At 32.8% G+C, this 21,840-nt stretch overlaps 1 protein-coding gene across 1 annotated transcript in view; it reads left to right on the forward strand.

Moving 5' to 3' along the window:
- Window positions 1–215: 215 nt before the first annotated feature.
- Window positions 216–21,840, forward strand: part of LIN28B (lin-28 homolog B) — a 111,833-nt gene continuing 90,208 nt past the window's right edge. The window contains exons 1-2 of the mRNA XM_069488939.1: window positions 216–249; window positions 7,752–7,939. Coding sequence (XP_069345040.1) covers window positions 216–249; window positions 7,752–7,939 — 222 coding nt within the window. The remainder of the gene's footprint in view (window positions 250–7,751; window positions 7,940–21,840) is intronic.

Below are 21,840 nucleotides of genomic sequence, written 5' to 3' on the forward strand. Positions count from 1 at the left end.
AGAAGAAATAAAAGGCAGGTTTATGACAATTGGTTATCTAATTTTGCTAGGTGAGTCTTAAACTGTTAAAAAAAAGTTTACAGGTCTCTTCACAGAGTCAAACCTGGGCATTTTATTGCTTTCTAATGAGCCATTAAGATGAAGAAGAGGCAATTAAATAGGCAATTAATGTAGTACTGACTTGAGCTCTCTGATTTTAGGTTCTTCAGAAGACGATGAGGTCATTCAACCAGGTTTCATCAGCCCCAGGTTAGTCTTTTTTTTTTAATTTAAGTATTTTGCTTAACTGATGTTTAAAAAGATCACTAGAGGCATATAAGAACTTGACAGCCCTCAGGAATTCTCCATCCTGACCTTCTACTTTGGCAAGATGGGTACCATGTCCTACGTACTTCATCCTGATCACTCCATCTATAAAACTGGTGTTCCCACAAGAATTACATGGATGACATCGTCTAATTAACTCATTTCCCCCTGATTTTAGCAGTATTGGATTTTGTGATTCCCTTTTCTGTAACTCAAGCAAGCTAGATAATAAATATTTAAATGCTTATGGAGATAAATGAAAAGTATTCACAGCTAGTTCATTTTTGTGACTCCCAAAGTAAAATAGGCACTAATAAATATCTGTTGAATTAAATTAAAAAGAGAAACATGGTGCTATTTTCAAGTTGTTTACCATGATATAAATAGTGCAATATATTTGACATTTTGAGGCAATTTCTCTAATCTAGGAAATTCTATTTATGTTGCTTTTCATGAATACGTATCAGAATTTACTTATTAATATTATCATACTGCAAAACTAAGTCATTTTAAATTTTAACATTTTAAAACTAGACTTTTGACATATAAATACTTTCTTATATTACTGAAATTAACTTAAAATTTATATTACAATTTTTTTCCAGTAATGATTTTATTTGATGATAATGTATTACTCTGGCTAAACTAGTACTACTTCAAAGACACACATTAAGAGCTGTGATATAGCTAAGCTTATGAGCATTAATAAGTACAAATATAATGATGTTATTAAACTTATCAAATACTGGATTGTGTTTATCAAGAGGAAAACAATAAGGACCTAAAGGTAATGAGGAAACTATGATAGGTATTACCATTTGAGAAATACTTCACTTTTTTCAGAGTGAATCCTTTGACATGGAGATGATGCTCTAATGAATATCATGAAAAAGAAGATTCTCAAAAGTTGCTACAATATTTTAATAAACCAACTTTCCCCATATTATTTTTCCTTTTTATTTATTTTATTTTTTTCCCTCTTATTGATTGTGGTTTTTCTCTGGGGGCAAATTGGGGGCAGTCTAGAGACCTTTTTCTTTTCTGTTGGGAAATAATGTTAACACCAATGTGTTAAGTGACTGCAATAAAGTTTCATGTCTGTGTTTCCTTGTGATTAAAAAGGGGGTGGGAGGGGAGAGGTACCACTTTCACCAAAATAATGCTTTTTTCTAGAGATTACATTTTAAGCTGAAAGACTTTGAATGTTAACTGGTCCAGTCTCCTCACTTTGCAGATGAGGAAACAGAGGAGCAGAGAAGCTTAGTGATAAGCCCAAGACCACAAGATTAGTAAATGGGACCCAGAACTCTGGCCACCGGTTTCTAGCTGGATGCTTTTTTCTCCACAAATTTAGTTCCCCAACAGGCATTTTAAGAGCCTGAAGAATTCTTCTCACTTGTCTCATCTTTTAGTGTGCCACTGTTCTTTTTCTTTCCATTTCTAATGTACCTGCCCTGTCCCCCCAAATAAACCCAAAGTGTAAATATTGAAATAGATACCTGGGAACAGTCCACATTCTTAAATTGATAATTTCTTTTGATGAGATTAAGTTTTAAAGAATAAACTTTTATTCATTGCTTTGGGGGAGGGAGCAAGAATTATATGTTTATATTAATTAGAGTTTTTTTCATAGGCTCAAAATATTTACTACCAAAAGATCTTTAAATTATGAAACATACATGTTCAAGTAGTACAGTTGAAAAATACTGACTTTCATTTTACAAATAAAGCATGAAACTTCCTTTTGTGCTATTCTGGACAAAGTTATGTGAAATGTACTAATGATTTTTCTAACCTATTCTATAATTAAAATCATTTAAGAAAGTATTTGTTGAGCACAGTTTGGAAAATATTTGGGATGGTAATAAAATCTTTATTCTCTTTGGGGGAGAAGTATGTTAATACAATATGATTTTTTGCTCTTCTAATTTTTTAAAAAGATACTTTCTACAGCTATTATGTGACAAAAAATAAGAGCTAAAAAAGGATGCTTTCTACAAAATTGTCTTAAAATAATGCCCCTTTTCTGAATTCATTTTGTTGCTCTAAATATTTTGCTGAAACATAACTAAACAGGAGGACACATTTGCAAATACGTGCTTTTTGAAATATAAAGGCAGTTTGGAAAACTTAAAATTTATGCTAATCCGTTTCTGTATGTCCATAATTTTACTTAATTGTTCTTGGGGAAATGTGTTAAGACAATTAAGGAAAATTTTAGGAGATTTTTACAGTTTTGTAAAAATTCTGAAGGAACTATTGTGTTAAGCCAGAGCATTTTGTCTTCAGATAAGGAAATTAAATGAGATTAAAACGGAATTTTGCTTTTTGGAAACAAAAACAAAGTGCCCCCACGTTCTGAAGTGCCTCTACTACAAGGCCAACGCACCCAGTCGGGTGCTGCTTTCATTTGACTTCATGTTGCAAGAATGTCAAGAAAGTTATTGCCGAGTAGTTTATTGAAACGCAGTGGGAGGAATCGGGAACAATTTGCCCGACGTGCGGGTCAGTAGCTTTCAGGCAGGAAAGATCACGCTAAGGATAGGGAGGGTTCCCGAAAATCGCCCCCGGCCGTGCGTTCAGCCCCTTCCCGCCAACGTCTTGTCTTGATCCTCCAAAGGCGCACAGCGATCTTTGCCATCGTGGCTTCCCGAAAGGACTGCGCAAGGGTTTATTTGAAGGCTGCTCCATTTTAGGCATGGCCTGGTGGGGGTGGGGTGGTCGTGGTCATTTTCTTGGGTTTTGATTCCCCTTCTTTCCTTGACCTCGCTTATCTTAGATTTAGGAGATTGTAGCATCTCACAGATAAAGGGATTAAATTATAAATAATATATGCGAAGAAATTCAGTAAAAATAGTTTGTGCGTAATGTTTTTGCCATAGTGATGAAGGCAAGGGTTTCTTTTGTTTGGTGTTCTTCGGTACAAGATGACAAATATAGAAAGTCCCTTAATTAGTGAGAAATTACCAACCTTCTTTGGAACGGCTCCACTTCTAGAGAGGAGGTGTAGATGTGATGAATAAAGGAAAAGGTGACTGAAGAGAGAAAAAGGTAAGAGGAAGTTGCGGGAGGTGGAGGGCAGATCTGCCGAGCCGGGGTCCTGGCGACCCTGGGGGCGAGCTGTGTGGGAAGGCACCGGGCCGCTAAGGTGGCGCTGGGCGGCAGACCCCGCCTTATTTGCTGGGAGGAGAGGACGGGTGGAGTCGGCTCTCAGCTATGCCACAGCCCCTCCTCCTAGTTTTAAGAAGAACCGAAGCATTGTTTTTGCTTTAATAGAAGTCACTCATTGCTTACAGTTGAAAACAATGGTGGGCTCTGGCACCTCTTTTGGCCGCTTGTACTACTGGGCAAAAAAGTCAAAGAAAATATGTATCTCGTTTTTTAAATGGGGAAACCTAAGATTGTGATAACCAGCAGGCTAGGTTATTTCCTTGATTCTTCCCACTAGTGCGTTGACGATTCTTTTGTAGCTACTTGAACTCATTTTTAAAGACATTTTGAAAGAACTATGATAAATCAAACTATAAAACATTTGGTTTTCGTAGGAATAAAACATGCGTTTTGAGTCAAACATAGGTCTTTCTGGCACTAAAAACAAGTAGGAAATGAGAAAAAAATTAAAACCAGAAGACCAGGAAAGTGACAAATTGGAAAGCATTCTAGGAGACTCACAGGACGGTTTTATGTGAAAGAAGCACTCTATGAGCTTTAAGAGCTTATGGTCAGTTTATAAAAGGATCGTAGGCTCAAAAGATTTGGGGGAAGGCGCAGACAAGATGAATCTGTTTAAAAGACAGTGCCATGTTCTTGAATTGGTGAGTGGTTATTTTCTGTGTGTCTCCTCTCCCTTTCCAACTTCCTCCCCTTCTTGTCCTTCTCCCTCTACCCTTTCCTTGCCTCTTCTCTTCCCCTTTTTTTATCCCCCACGCCCAGGTATGTAAATTTATTTGCCTTAAATTCTTGGTGGATGAATTTTAGAGGATTTCTTAGGGTTCCCAGTTGGAAAAAAGCCTTCTACACAACTTGAAAGGCTGATGTCCCTCTCAGGAAATGAACGAGTGATAACCTCTGACACCAGTGACCAGTCCAGTGAACCCTACCTTAATTCCACTAATACTGGAGGCCCCAATCAGGCGAGACTGTGACTCTCATAACTATACCATCCAATGTAGTTCAGTTATGGTATTTCACACTTTTCATCTATGTATTAATGGCTTTGAATTTCATTAAATTTAACAATAAACAAGGATTCAGAATCTACCTGCCTGTTTCTGATTTTTATAATGATTAAACTGTTTTCTAATTAAAAACAAACTTACAGACAAAATGTTGTTTTACCATAAATGTTTAACAAAACTCTACTGGCCTGTGAATTTTATGCTAATTACTTTTATGTAAACAATAATATTTCAGCTCAATTTACATAAATACTTTTTTAGATTATTTTTCTCTGATACCAGATGTTGGTTTTTAAGGTAATTTTTAAAATATAAAAAAAGTTATTTTAAATTTTTCTATTTCTTTTCTATTTGAAGTGTTTAACCTGTAATGTCATCATTCAAGTTACTTCCTTATAAGTTAATGTAATCAGTGCAATAGTAGTAATCAATTTCTCTACAAAAATAATGCCTTCTAAATGTTTTATTACTAATTTTTTCAGAGCTTCCAGCTTTTGTTATACTTGCAAAATCAGTGGAGTTTTACACCTTTGCTCCCTAGCAGCCCCCCAAATAAATAAAATGAGAAAGCTTGCTCTCTTTCCTGAGAAGTAACCAAGGAAATATACAGACAAAAATCTTTCCAAATTGATCAGTTTTGATTGACGCTGTTTATCACAAACTGCTGAAAATAACTTGTTTTTATATACATCCATTTCTTTCAGATCTGAACCAACAAGTTTAACTATATTTAGTCGTTTAATATGGGTAGAGGGTGTTAATGGGTGTGTGTGGGTTTTTCAGTAGCTTTTCGATTCACAGTCCCTGCATTTTAGTTTGTGTGAAGCAGTGTTAGAGTGTGGGCATGTTTGGAGAGACGGGGAGGGGGATTGCGGGCTTGGTGGGGGAGGGTCAGTTCTGTAGCTTAGCCGAAGGGAAGTGGTATCTGAACAGTTAGTTTCTCCGTAAACTGCTTGTTTAAGAAAATGGGGGGTGGGGTAGGGAAAGACTGGTGGTACATTTTAATGTTTAAAAATGGGTGGTATTTTAAAGGAAATAAAGCATTTTTAGTTGATCTATAATATTTATTGTAGTATTCCATACGGGCGGTAATATTGTTGTCAGCGTCTCCCAATCAGTCCTTTGAACCTATTTGAAAGGTAAAGGGTAAGCATTTTGAAACTGAGAGCCAGTCAGGGAAGGGATGGTAGGAGACTAATCCGTTATTAAATTTTCATTTATTCGAATTTTCTACCCACTGGTAGGGAACTTTTAAAATGTCAGAGTTCAAGTCTACATGATATGAATTTACCTTTTTTCTCCCACTTGCCCCTCTTTATTCCACACACACACACACACACACACACACACACACCCCCTATTTTTCCCCCCACCTCTTTCTCTGGCTCTGCTGCCGCCTCTCCTGTCGGCTCCTCTTCACCTCCCCAGCCTGGCGTTCCCCTCCCCCTCCTGCCCTACGTCGTCTTGCTCTAGGGGAACAATCGCCTCTGATTGAGGTTCACTCTATGTTAGGCTGGAAAACTGGGCTGTTATTTAGGAAGTCATTAATCACATCTCCTCCCCCGGAAAGAGATGGCGGAGAAACCTGTGAAGTACAATTCCTTACCAACTCCCTCTAAAATGTTCCAGAGTGATAAACCTTGTCGACCTCTTGTGATTTTTCTGTTAGGGTTTTATTTTAAACTTGAAAAATTTTCAGGGCACAATCAGATAATTGTGTGCTTTTGCCTTTTTGTAGATGTAATCAATATCTAAAGTTTCATGGTGATGTAATTAGGATTAATTAGATCTTTTGTAAATTAAATATTTTCCTCCAAGTGAAATTGAAATTAGTATCCCAAGCAGGTTTACTTCTATGGAGTAGCTGAATTCTTAGGGGGAAAATAGCGTAACATCGGTTGCTTTATATAAATGACTCCCCCGCCCCGTGAGATTATTTAGACAGGCTGTGTGTAAGGCACGCGTGTGCACATACATGAATATGCCGTTTTTCTAAATCGACGATTCACAAGGACCCTCCATTGTGTTTAAGTAGAAGCACGAAATCAGCACTTATCTGATTTATTGTAAAGAAGCATTCCAAATTGTCTTTAAGATAACATGTTTGAGTTTTTCGTGTTCATTCATAAATTATTTTGATGTCAGCATAGATGAAATGGCGATTGGTTATCTCTTCCTCTTGCCAGCCCCTTAAGGATCCGAGGTGAAATTAGTAGCAAGAAAGCATGTAATTGACAAAGTCACGTGTGCGCAGGGGGCCAGAAACTGGAGAAGAGAAAAAAATCAAAAGAAGGAAAGCACATTAGACCATGCGAGCTAAATTTGTGATCGCGCAAAATCAAGATGTTAGATTGATGCAGAAGATCACTCCGTTCCAAAGGGAAAGTTTTCATCTCACGAGTTTGGAGCTGAGGGCCGGTGGGGCAACATGGCCGAAGGTTAATTTTCTTTTCTATTGTTTTACTGTGATTTTCTTTCTTCTTTTCTCTCCCCCCTCCCCCTCTCCCACTCTTCTTTGCTTGTGCCCCCCTTTCTCCTTTTACCCCAAAACTGGGCATTGCCTCCCCACCCCCCCCCATTGCGCTACGGGGCTTTCTGCAAAGCTATTGTTAAGGATCTCCAAAAATGTTTTGTACCGCCCACACTGATTCACAACTTGAAAAGCTTTCAGGGGGCTATTGTTTGAATTGTGTGTGTGTGATTAAGCGCAGTTTCAGTTAGTGAGCCCGAGAAAACTTTTCTACACCTGCCCCCTCCCCCATTCTACCCCAACTTTAATTGAAAGTTATGGGGGGAGGGGAATGCGCATTGCAAATAACCCTGGATTCACTGCTGCCGCATGTGCATTAACTGGTAGATCTACCCATGTTCACGATTTCTCTTTCCTCCTGGTGCCTGCTGGAGAGAATAGTTTTGATGAAAATTTCTCTTTGTAAATGGGATCAGTGTTAAATCAGCAATATGCAAGTAAAGTATCGCATGCTGTACTGTAATATGTGGCTGAAAAACGGAGTTAAATGAAAAAGTACACGTATGTACAGAAACGTGGAAGTTGGTGTGATCGGTAGGACAGTGTAGTTTCCCCTCCCCCGCTTTCCTTTTAACTCTTCATTTTAAATGTTTTCTATAGAAAGAGGAATCAAAACATTTATTAATTTTTTTTTCTCTCGCCTCTCCCTCTCCCCCCAAGCAATTTTTTTCTCTTTCAATGAACACTGCATAGGAATACAGACTAACTGACTTTTTTTTTGTCCTGTTCCGTCTCAGGCGGGGCAAGCAAAGGTGGTGGAGAAGAGCCCGGGAAGCTGCCGGAACCGGCAGAGGAGGAATCCCAGGTTTTGCATGGAACTGGCCACTGTAAATGGTTCAATGTGCGCATGGGATTTGGATTCATCTCCATGATAAACCGAGAGGGAAGCCCCTTGGATATTCCAGTCGATGTATTTGTACACCAAGTAAGCAAAACTTTTTTTCCCTCTTCATCTTTTTCCACGTGGAGGAGCTGATCAGTAGTAATGTCAATGTGCTCTCAGGTATATTGAAAGACAAAGTCTTAAAAATCACGAGGTAACCCAGTTTTTATGGTATGTGTGTGGGAATCCTTCTAAACAAAATTAAATCTTTGAAATTTCACTATTTGGATTCGGGTTTTCTTTATTAGTATTTTCCCTTCTTCATTCGACAGCGAAATCGTGTTCGTGCAGCTTCCGGTGTTGTAGGTTAAAATATATTGTGTCACCTATGCCTGGTGAATGGGTGGAAAAATGAATGAAGAAATAATGATCGTTTTAAGGTTAAAAAAACAAAGCAAAACAATCTGCTATTATAAGACATGTATAGGTTCCCATATTTTAGATACCTCTATTCACAGTGGCCCCTCTATTATTTCATCACTGCCCGCCCCTTAGTTATTTGCAGATTCTGGTAAAAATAATTTGAGTTCACAGTAAAATAGAACACTGTTGACCTAGTGTGGATGTGAATGAAGAAATGCAAGACGATGCTTAGCAATCAAACATTTTAAAAGTGTGCTCCGTGTAGGCATTGATCCCAGGATACTGTCTCTTTAAGAGACTGAACTCCGAAAAACATGTGGCCAGAGGCGGCTCTAGCTTGTGTGTTTAAAATGTGCTAGTCTGCTACTTGGGGTAAATTTCTACCTTTGCTTATAATATGTTGTAATGTTTTAAGATTCTTAAATACCAAACAAAATGTCACTGCTTCCCATTTTCAAAATTTTACCCAGGAAATAATAAATTAATACCTCTTCCCCTTTTACTGCTCTCTATTAATCTCTTTATAGTAAAAAGACATGTATCTTTTTTGCAAGCCTGGTTGGTTGTTTCATCAAAAGAAGTTAAATATAAATTCTCAAATTCATAGTTAGAAATGAAGTTTAGGATTAAAGAGGTTTATTTTGACTTGACAACTAAGTTAAAAAGAATTGAATGAATGGTTGTTAATACTACAGATTGACGGACATAGGTACATTCCTGAAAATGTATTTGCTTGAAAAGCATATATTTTGTTGATACTATGTTGCACGTTCCTAGTAATATTTATACCCCCTCTCCCTCCCTAAGGAATATCATCTTCAAATTAAGTATATAAACAATAGAAACATATGAAACCATTCTGTTTTGATCTGTTGTCCTGTGGTGCTTGGTAGCTTCCTGACCTTGCTGTGTGGCTTGTGTTTTCCTTTCCTAAAGGCCTGGCTATCATTATTGGCTGTTTACATGTGGAAGGATCAGCATAATCTGTGAATCCAAACAGGTTTAAATACATAAATAGGAATCCACATACAAGCTACTGAATTTTATGCTTCCTATTTTGTATTGCATAGTGAAGCTACATTTTCTTGTCCCCCCTCTAAGATTGCATGACTAAAAATCATTGACAAATCCATTTTCTCCCTGGCTCTTGCTTCCCCCTTTGAACCTTCTGTTGGTTGTTAAATTGTTCTTTACGATCTCATAAATTTGTTTTATAGATGAATGAAAAAAATAACCTTTTTTTCTTTGTTTGAACACACCTTGTTATAAATTGGTTTTCTATGTTTACCTTTTAAAATATTCAAATATTAAATATTTTATTAAGCAGTGTTAATGTTTAGAACCATGAGACATCTAAATTTAAGCTATTTAATGGTTATATGTTGATAAATCTTCTATCCACTGAATTAAGAAATATGTTACTGCTAAAGTTTTTTTACATATAGCTAGCATTTCTAGATTATAAACATTGATTTTTAATATTTGGTTTCCATTAGTCTTCTGTTATATATCATGTATGTACAAAAGGACAGTATTAAATGATGTCTAGTTAAAAGGATTTCTATCTTATATTGAGATTTACATAAATTATATAAATAATTGTTTTGAAGAAGGCAGGAATCCTGATTTTAGCTGAGCAACTATAAGTAACAATTAGATGATTATAAATGATATGTATAGGTATTATGTGGGCATCCCTTATAGAATCAGGCTGCAATTCAGGGCCATTTTATAAAATTTTTGTTATTTTAGATGTCATTTTTAATTGTATGAACATTTTAAAAAATGTATTAGCCTTTATTTATAATTTTAAGATAGATTTTTCTATTATATCTATATACTTATTATGAAAGGATATGCATCATAGATAATTAGGAGTTTTATATGTTCAGCTGGACCAGTATCAAGTCAAATTTTTTAAATATATGACATAGTTTTTGTTTGTTTGCTTTTTGAAGTTTTCAGAAGTACATGTGTCACTGGATTTTTTTAAAAAGTGTTCTGAACATGTTTTTAATAGTATACATTTGGGGAGATAAATGATTTTAGTTTCTTTAAAATAATATTTAAAAATTCATGCCAAGGTACCTGGGATTTTTTTCTCTTAAAAATATTGACTGCAAAGAACTGCATATCAGAATGATTCAGTTGCTATGAAATACAGAACATATATATGTGTGTGTTTCTACATACATTTATAGTTATGTAGTTCTATTTAAAATTTGTTGGCAACAATACAAACAAACTTTCTTGTCACCAGCTCCTCAAAATAAACACCGGCCTGGGTGTGGTTCTTTCAATATCTTTAGACATAATGATAAATGTAGTGAGATTCTTCTTTTTGAGGATGCTGTGTGACCATTGGTGGTTTAAAATGACAGTCTTCATTAGATTTTCTAATGTTAACTTGTGAGCTAAATAATCATATTTTTATGGTATGAAAGTGAAAATGTGCATTCTGACCCACGTTGGTTGTGAAACATTGAGTTCAGTGGTAAATATTTTATTTTTAAAAAATTAACAGAAATATATAAGTATTATATCTGTGAGTTTTGTCACATTTCATTGTTTTTGAGGTGTTCCTTGAAATATGTAACAGAACTTTGGGAATTTCTTGCTTAAGAATCCAATGCAAAACACAAAGATTTGTCTCAATCCACGTAAGAATATACATGATTACTATAGATTTGTAAGTCTAGGTTCTCACCAAGGTGATTTCACCAATGAGTATACAATTATTTTGTAGGTGCTAATAAGTAGTACTCCTATCAGTTTCTTATTGTTAATAAGTTTAAAACATTTGCATCCACAGATTGTAGGATAACATGTTTAAATTGCCTGGAAAAGGTCACTGGATGTATTTTGAAATATTATAAGTTTTTAATAAGACTTAAATATTCGATGGCACTTAGAGGAATTACATGGTAATTAATTATTAGATCTTTGTGGAGAAGGGCAATGTTACTGAATAACTACCTGCTGATGTTTGTTATCATGTAAGTTTTTCTTTACATAGTTTTTGGTATTTGTTTCCAAAGTCATCACCTCACTTAATAAGATAAAATGATCATTTGAATTTCATTTTGTTCTGAGAGATACAGAATCCATTCTCCTATTGCCCTCTTCTCAGCTTATTTGCATAATACTTTCAATATTTTCTTTACATATTGGTTTTATATATATTTAGAATTATTCACTGTAAAATATATTACAAAGAATTTTTAACATAAATGTATTTCATTTATTTCACAATTTTTTTTCAAAGAGAAAGTAATTTTAAAATAACTGCAGTTGAGCTGCCATTAATCAGTAGGCTTGAATATTTATTAATAATTTTGTTTTGATGACTTCATTTACCTCTCAGGTATTGGTGTTTTTTCTTATGCTCTTTATTACTGATTATTATTTTGATCTTTATGGATAATACAGATGACCATATCATAAAAATTTTGTATATTTTATGTTCCTTTGCTTCAAAAACATTTCAAGGAGTAATGGAAATGGAAGAAATAAGAATTATTATAACAGATAAGTTTAAAGCATTATTAACAGTATGGGATATGAAAACATTTGGAGGTGATTAATATTTGAATGTATAAAAATTTTAAGTATTGTACAGCTTAATCAATTGATCAGTATAGAGTTCCTATGTCTGTATGTTCAAAATTAATTATTTGTGAAAACAAATTTATTCCAGTATGTTCATGTTTAAGAGGTTTTCATAATGTTTATTGCTAATTAATTGGCCATATTTGCTTTTGTCATAGTTTAGCATGAAAACATTTTTTACATTCAGAATATATGCAATTATTATTCTTGGGGCTATTTAAAATGCCAATTTAAAAAAATCTAGACAGAAAGACATCTTAGAAACTTAAAAATGTGATCTTAAACTGTTACAGCTCATTTCTGTAATGAGTTATGTACTTTAATATTTTAAAAATGATATCTGACCTGCCAGATTTTTAAGATGTTTTGCCCAATTGGCCAATTTGGAAAAATCCCACATGAAGTGCTTTAAAGCTGTTTAATCATACAAGCACATTTAAAGGCATTTTTATCACAATTTTGTAAGACTTTACTATAGCTCTAAAGACATTGGATACTTTCCCTTTGATTTTCAAATGGTGGTACATTTTTCAGACTCTTTTTTGTGTGTGTGTATTTAACTTCTGAAAAGATATTGTTAATTCTCGTTGAATTTAAACTTGAAATGTGAATTAGGTACATATTCAAGTCATAGTCCTCCCTCTTATTTTAAAGATTATTGCTATACTTCTTAAATACTCTTTTCTTACTTTTGTAAGAGTCATTTTAGGTTCACAGCAAAATTAAGAGGAAGGTATAGAGATATCACATATACCCCTGGCCCCACAAATGGATAGTCTCCTCCATTATCAACATCCTCCACCAGAGTGGCACATTTGATGAACCTACATGGTTCAATGGTATTGCAGTTGATGAACCTACATGGACAAGTCATAATCACCCAAAGTCCATAATTTACATTAGGGTTAGCTCTTAGTGTGGCACATTCTTGCTTGTTCTTGATTCTTCTTTTTTTTTTTTTTTTAAATACCTGTTCACAACATATGAAGGTGATAAATCAAAGAATTGTTTTTTAAATAAATATGTGAGTGGCAAACCATTTACAAGCATTCAGTGTAACATTTTAACCTATCTTTAACTTATCTCAGACTTCTTGGATTTCATGAGAAATTAAAAATTTGTTACCTGCACTCAACATGGTAGGTTAAAAAGTGAGAGTTTCATTGTAATTTTTGTTGCTTTCAGACAGCACTGAAACCTTATTTGGATTTGATTTAATTCTTCCTGTTCAGAGATTACATAAATATTGCAGATAGTTTTGTATATCTTAACTCAGTAGTTCTTTTGGTATTGTGATTACCTTAAAAGTTGCTAGTTAAAAATATGATGTCCTGTATTTTTGTTTCTAAACCAAGTATAACCTAAACAAAGTGAGGATATTTCTGATCAATTAAACTGGAAAGCTATCTTAAATGTGATATTCTATATTTTATTATTATTAACGATGATCAATAGTTTATACCTGGAAATATTTTCCTCTGAATTTTAAGTAACAGGGAGTTCAGTTTGTTCAATATATAGTTACTATAGATTATGGCATTGTACCATATACAGTCCATCAAAAGCTTATTAATAAATGATATATTCCTCCCTAAAATAACCTGTTTATAGCATCTTCTAATATGAAAGTTGGCAACAATAATATCTTGAAGAAAATACATTACAGATCAGTGAGGTACATGTAGAAATGGTCTTTTAATTAGTATTCTGTCAAATGAGTAACGAAGTTTTGTTGCATTTTGATACATCAGGATTCATCTCATCTTTTTAACAAATTTGAAGATAATCTGATGATTGCTTCCCCCTCCTCAATATCTAAATATTTGACAACTTGGAAATGTCTTCTAAAATAAGATTTACAGATAATTGATAGATTTAGTCTTACATTTCTTTCTGTAATTTGCTGTAATACCTAAGTTGTTGTGAGGAGTAGAGATAATGTTATATAAACTGCCTGTTAAGTATCTTTTGAGTAGATAAACTAAAATGTAAACTGGTCTTTGCCAAAATAAAATTATGGTTATTTTCAATGGCATGTACTCATGGTAGAAAATTAAATTGATCTCTTCTTTTATGTGCTGCCTTTAAAATTGGGCAAATTTGTTGTATAATGTTGATAGCTTAATTTCTATTACAGTTAACTCTAAGGCTTTTTATTATAGTTTTATGGTAAATATTGTATAAAATATCAGGATGTAAACTGAGGCTTGGAGATAACTTTTTTATGCACGTATTTTTGTTGTAATGATTTATTGTATCATGAAATTTTACCTGTGTACTTAGGTGTTACATATCTAGATTGTGCATTCTTCATTACAAGTTAAGGAAAAAATACTGTTTTAAACAGGCTTGCTGTGATAATTTAATACGATTGCTCTATTAATAATTATTTAATCCTTATGAAATAGTATAGAATGGTATAGACTCTGGTCAAATAAACCAGTATTCAAACCTCAGTTTATTAGATATCTGTGGGGGAAGTAAGTTACTTTGTCAGTGTCTCAGTGTCCTATAAATGGGAAGACAAAAATAGTATCCACTTTGTTTAGGGCCACTATGAGGATCAAATTACATGGTTTGAATCCGAGTTACTATACCAAAAACGTTCCTAAAAACATGTTATTACACATTTAAGGCCTCATACAAACTTGGCAGATAGTAAGGACTCAATGTTTGTTGTACATAGTTATTATTACAAAGAGAAATAGTGAGGCATAGGGAGGGAAAAAACACTGAAAATGGGTTTGGCTCTGCTACTTGGGTGGGTGTCTGAGTTTTGGCTGTTCACTTCCTGGGAGCTTCAGTGTTCTCATGGTTAAAATGTAGCCAATAATATTTTTGCTCCCTGTTTTAGAGGGTTATGGTAAGGGTTGATTGAAACAATATGTATGAAAATCATTTTAAAACTATAGCAGTCCCAGGTTTTAGTTTTAATCTATTTCGAGAGCTATATTTTTATTAATACTTTCTCCATATAAATAGTTACCAGAATTTTTAAAAAGATATTAAACTTAACATCATTTTTTTACCTTGTCAGCTTTACTGACAATAAAATTTACCAAATAAGAATATAATTAGATGAGTTTTGACAAACTCCATAGCCACCACCACCATCATGATATAGAACATTTTCATCACCTCAAAAAGTTTTTCTTACCCATTTGTAGTTACCCTTGAAGAGAAGAAGCTCAATTGTCCTATTTGATTATTGACATGTCATATTAACAGTTAGTTAACTGACCTGATTCCATCCAGGGTCCTATCAAATAAGGTCCACGTTTATTTCCATGTTTTTTTGTCAGTTTATTTTTCTTTAGTTAGAAAAGAAATTACCTTTACACCAGTAGTTTCTGTGCTTGTGAAAGAGAGATTACTTTGTAGGTATTTTACTAATCTCCAATCTTACTTTCACTTATTTTTATGATACTTTTTCTTACAATATAAACTTACTGCTTACCTAAAGGGCATAATTAAGCTTATTGATATTCATAGTTCTTCTCAGAAATTTATTGAATTTCTGTCTCAACTGGGTTTTTATATAAACACTTTTAGAAGGGTAAGTCAACAGGATGGCTTATTTTTATAGAAAAGTATTAACTTTTAAGAAAATGGTTACTTTTAGAAAAATTGTGGTTCAATAATTTGTCTATTAAACTAATTTTTATTGATCATTTACTAAGTTAAAGTGCTGTTGGATAGATTTAAGGGTTCTGCTCTCTAGCTCCCTGTATATTTTTTTGTGTTTTCATTTTAGCAAACTTTCTAATGAGATTTTTCCAATTCTCATTCTTTTCGTACAAGGCATAAAAGCAAAGGATCATTTTTCCCATGTCCTATTCACTTGTTTTTACAGAGTCTAATTATATCGTCTTTACAAATTTAATTTGGAGATACTGTGATAAAAAACAAATGTTTTAAAATTTTGAGCTAAATATAATGATTTCTCAATAGTCATATATGGTTTTCAGATTTTATGCAGAGAAGCTATCTTTGCCAATGCTCAGAATCATTAATTTATTGTGCTGTTAATAATGTGCTTAATTTTTACCAGCTGTTTTAAGCTTGTGATAGCAGTCCACTTTTTAAAATCAAAACCCACTTAAATTTATTTCTTTTGTTATTCTTAAAGTTGTACTGTATTTTAAAATCTCGTAAGTTTAATTTAGTAATCACTCTAAGAATTTTACTTAGTTTTATTGTGCTATGTGATATAAAGACTCCATATAAATTTCAAATTACTTTTACTTTGGCCAGGATTTGTTCATGACCATTTTTTTCTTTAAGCTTTATAAGCAATTTCCTAGGCCATTATCGGATTATGTTCCCAGATCCTATAATGCTTAAATTCCTTTATCTTAACATTTTTTTTCATAGAAATTAATTGTCTTTATCCTTAGTTCAGTCTGTAACAAAAGTCTGACAACACAGGTTATACATATCTCTTTAAATACTTAATAAATCTTTGATATATTGTTAAGTTTGGAACGCATTACATCAACATTTTTTTCCTGGGTATGATTTTAATAATACATGATTTTGCTTGCAATATAGAAACACTGGTGCTTGAGAATTAATTGTACTTTCCAGGAACTCCTTTAAATAGATTAAATACTATTATAGACACATACCTAACGTAATGCAGTGTAGGACATAAATTAAAAAAGAATGAATCATTTTCAATTTTAATTAAAAAAAGCTTATTTTTTTAGGGTTGGTTACATTGTACATTAGAAATTTAATCACAGTATTGGCCTCATTTTTTGGCTCTCTAATTAAAATTTTTAGTTAAATCTTCAATCTAAGGACGGTTGGATTTGCATGTTTGCCCCTTTCACTGTTTCCTCCCCCATACCATTGAAGAATTTTGAGTGGTGAGGAATTTGTGCCCTTTGGCTCAGGTTGCAGGCCCACTTGATCAAGCCAGAGAAGTCTGGGACAGAACTATTTATTGCTTATCTTTTCCTTAGGCCACTTGTAAATCCTGCTTTCTGCTCTGAAAAAGAAACAAAAAAAAATCTCTTTATATTGGACTTATATAAAACTTGGAGTATAAAAATGGGTATAATGGTTGATGCTTTATTGTGATTCCACATAGGTTAATTTCATTATCTTTAGAAGTTTTTCATTGCATTACAGCTTATTTGATGTATATAATTTTATTTAAATACATGTTATTTTATATGGTATTTTAAAAGTATCCTGTGAGTAGTTAAAATGTGATATGGTGTTCTCTCTTAGGTTGAGATTTTACACTTTTGAAATGTAGTGATTACTTTTAAGTAAATTGAATTAGTTAATTTGAATCAGATCTATAAAAATCCCAAAAGTATTTTATTTTGATGTGCTTAATTTCTAGCATTTATGCTGATACTTAAAATTTGCCTGAATCAATAACACAAATTTATGAGCTGTACTAGTAATGGTGTAAAGACTTTGTATCTAGACTCAGGTTTAAACAAACACAAAACACTTTGTTCTTATCTTAGCATCCCTTAAAAGTATACAGCTCTGGTTCAGGACCTCAGGACCACCCATCACCCTGGACATTGGATACTCCTATTTATTCAAGAGGCTTGTGGAGTATCTGTGTGCCAGTGGGGGATGGTATGTGTATCTGTGCAGGGAATCACAGTTTGGTGATTTTACCCCAACAAAAGCAGCAACATTGTTTATAAACTGAATTATGTCCCTGCAGAATTTTCTAGCTGTAAAACCTTTCTTACATTAAACACTTGTTATTTTATAGAAGTGCTGGTTGCAGTCTTCACATTTTTGATGCTTTCAGAAGGTTAAAATGGCCCCCTATTAATAACTTCAATCCATTACAGTTTTTTGGCTTGCAGGCCCCACCCATTGGCTTTGGATAGCTAATACCAAGCTTTTGTTTCTTCCTGTAGAAAGAAAAGGAAAGAAAACTTTTCTTTCTCTTTCATTGCTTAAGTCATGTGACTTCCCTGTAGTTAGTCACAGATAGGATTGAAGTGCATCTAAGAGTGAATAAGATGTCAAAGTTTTATGCTTATAGGAAATATTTATTGAAATGTGCCTCTTATCTAAATTGTTTTGTGCTTTAAAATACTTGTTTTGAATCGCTATCTATACCTTATTTTACGTCCATGCTGTTTTGTTTTGTTTTGTTTTTGTTAGAAAGCTGAAAAAAGTTTATTATTAGATATAGTTAAAAAATAATACTGACCCTTTTGTCTATACCATGGTAATATCTTAGTGTACTTATTTTTCTGTCAGTTCTCTTTTAACATCATTTGAGGTTTCTAAACTGTAGCTTATTTCTCAGAACTCACAGCCTAAAGAAAATAGGGGTGGTAGTTAGGATGACTTTAGGAACTAAAAATTGCTGGTAGAAAAAAAAAGAAAGGTGCCAATAGGACTAATGTAAATATAAAAAGGAATTAATTAGATATATTTTTTCTTGCTCCTCTTCTTTCTCATCTAATAAGAAACATAGTACAGCTAGCTGTTTTGAAGAAAATGTATCCAACTCTTAAGACATATATATCAATGGACTAATATTTCATTATGAAATTAAATGAGGATAAATGTTCAATGTGTAGTCCTAATTTGATGATTTAGTCATGATGTTATAATTTACTATGAGCCATTAAATATTTGATTTTTAAAGTTATTTTAATTTGCTCTTAAACTACTTTTCAAATGTTTAAGTTCTATTTTGGGTAAGCAGTATGGCTGTCTCCAAATCATAAATAAAATATTTGAAACAACAGTAGTTTCAAAAGTAATATCCTCTCTCCCATTGATTTTTAAAATATATTATTATTTGGCACATGATATTTCCATGCAAGTAAGTACTTTTAAAAGACTTCTGAGAAGAATACTATTTTTAAATCTGCTATACATTTTTATTTAAAATGTTATTTCGATAAGTATATTCTTTATTGTTACATAAAAAATTATTCCTTATATTTTAATATCCTTATAGATCTTAAAGGTTTTGATAATGCCATTTTATTATCAATCTGAGACAATTTGGTTAACTAAATTTAAACATATGATCCTTTCGTTCTCAATGAGGGTGAATATGAGAAAAATAAAATCATCTCTTAATTTTTAGTAGTATGTTTTGTGATAAATTTTTTTTACTTTTAAAAGTTAAATGAAAGATTTTTTGAGCTACGTAGAAAGGCTACTTAACTTTCTGTTAATAACAGTGGGTTATCAACTTTTCAAAAACTAGGATCTGGTATGAAGTTTGTAATTAATGTATTGGTCCATGTTTTCATTGACATTGAAATTTATAGTAAGTGATTTATTTTTTGTGTCCTTTCCTCCTTTCCAATTAAAACTTTCAACTTTTGTTTACTTAATTAAACTTAAATTTTTATTAATATTTTGATTAACATTTAAGTTGTCAATAAATTTTGCTTTGGAGGAAGGTTTAGGATACTAAATCTTTTAAATCCATGGTCCCCCTTGGTTTTCCATTTGGATTAGCAAGGTAGTCATAAAACGCTAACAACTAGTATTAAGCATTTGAATCTAGTACTGACATTTATTGTTGAAATAATCCATTTGGTAGTCAAGTGTCACTGTGAGTTTTAAAATAAAATGGTAAACAAAAGCGTACTTCTAAAAAAATTGCTATCTGGGTTTTTGTGTGTGTGTGTGTGATATGAGGTTTTTTTTTTTTAAAATAACCTAACAAAATTTGGTATTAGTAAGAAAATTTGATGTTAAAAAGTGAAAAGTTGAGGATTTTTGTAATCTTTATTATTCTTTTCTTTATAATCTTTATAAATCTTTATAATTCTTTTCTCTTCCTGCAGATTTTTTCTTTAAGTTCTGTGGAGAAAAGTAGTTTGTAAAATGTATGTATTTAGTTTTAAGTGTTTTCATGTTTTGTTAAAAGTACCAGACTCATTGGGGGTAGGGGGAGGATAACACCATTTGATGTATTTATTGCTGCTTGTTTTCATGTGGGTTATTGTAAATATAAGGTTGATGATTGATTTGGTTTCTGGATTTTCTTTCTCCAAAAATAAACCTAATGATAAATAGGAAATAATTTTTCAAATAGTTGAAATACATGAATGGCCAAATAAATAATGGACATTTAATATGTATTCTTTAGGGTTGGTTATTTATTTTTTAAAGATACTCTGATATTAAAAAATCTTAACAAATGGTGCTTGAGAAATTGTCTTGTTAGGTGATGACCACTTTTCTTCCCTCCCTTTAGTTTTAAAAGTATCTGGTCACTGTTAAACCACTAATATTTCTAAAAGTAATTCAGAATTTCCTATGTGATTTAGTGTTCAATGCATATTCAAAAATCTCATACGACATGGAATGATGTTTTCAGAGTGAGATTTTAATAAAATAGAATTCATTATTTTGATTTATATTTTTCAATTTTTAGCTGTAAATTGAAAAATGAAATTACCCAAATTATTAATGCATTATGCTGTCCCCAAATTATTCCCTTCCCTATCATTATAATTTGATCTGCCACTAGGAATTGTTATAGCCCTAAGTGGTCTCTCTCTCTTTAGTATCCTTCTCCCCCTTTTTCCTCCTCCCCCTACTCCCCCTTCGGGAAGGAAGCCTGAGGCCCTGGCTTTAGAGATACCAGGAAAAAGCAATCACTCAGCAGAAAGTGTCTGTCTTTAGCAGAGAAGAGTATAGTTGAGAAGAGGTTAATAATAGATAATAAGAGTTTTAAATTTATTCTAAATTAGTTTAGAATTTATTTCTGATACAGCTGGGTATTGCTTTCATTATGAAAAAAGAAACCTACTTTGTCTGTTTAGGTAATAGCAAAGTCAAATCCAGTTCTTCACTTTTCTCTCTTTACTTAGGTTTAATTTTTTATACCTTTTCTAAAGGCCATTCCCAATGATTTTCCTAACATTGAAGAGGAGAATGAGTTCTTAATAAGAACATTGAATGGTTACGTAATTTTAAAATTTATACACACTTATTGATAATTACCTAAATTTCTGAAGAAATTATGTATGAAATGTTTTACTCTATATCGTTTGTCATCTAAAGATAATGTTTGTGTGTCTAGCATATTTTTATCTAGAAGAAGGCTTTTGAAACCACAGATTGGCTGATAAGATAGGCTAACAGTGAAAATAAATTGATATTGGTAGATCTAGAAATGTTTTAGTTGTTTACTTCCTTAGAGAGACAGTTCATGAAATTGGTTTTTTTTTTTTTTCTAAGAAGAGTAAGGAAATGCAGATTCAATGGAATAAACACTGTAAACCATAGTGTAAGATTACCGAAGGGTCCAAGTTTCTTCCATTGTGCTATAGATATTTCTGCTAGCATTTCTTCATCTTAAAGGGTAATCTTTTTACTTAGCTCTACATACATTTGATTAAATCTCTTATACTTGTTGACCCTCATTTGAAAAACTTAAGTAGTATCATCATAGAATCTCATAATTAGCCTAAATAGGATTTTAGAGTTCATAATCTATATCTGAAAGATAATAAAAATGAATATTGCATAATACTTATAAGTTTTATGGAATAAACCAAGGACACTTTGAAAGGTTTGAATATTATCTGTTTGAAGGGCAAATACAAAAATATAATAGCTAAGTAGATTTAAGGCAATATAAAAATTATAAGAGTATGTAAATAATCTTTTACTAGAATAATTTTTAAAATACATTAGATTGTAATCTGTCTTCCTCCCAATTGGTCCAAAACCCTGTCCAGGTTAACGTTTATATTTATTTTGTTTTAACTACTCACTAACACTAAATTCCTACTACTACCAATTCTTAGGCACAGACCCCAGGTTGTCACCAATTGTTTCTAACTGATCATCCAAAGCCACTGGTGTAACTTACCACTACCAAGACTTCTTGGCATCAACACAAGAAGTGCAAACACAAGAGAACCCTTAAGCTACAGCCAGTCAGTATCTAGTAATGATGACAACCTATCAATAATGACAACAGAAAATATTAGTATCGTCTA

The sequence above is a fragment of the Eulemur rufifrons genome, chromosome 15 (genome assembly GCF_041146395.1).
Source record: "Eulemur rufifrons isolate Redbay chromosome 15, OSU_ERuf_1, whole genome shotgun sequence".
NCBI lineage: Eukaryota > Metazoa > Chordata > Mammalia > Primates > Lemuridae > Eulemur > Eulemur rufifrons.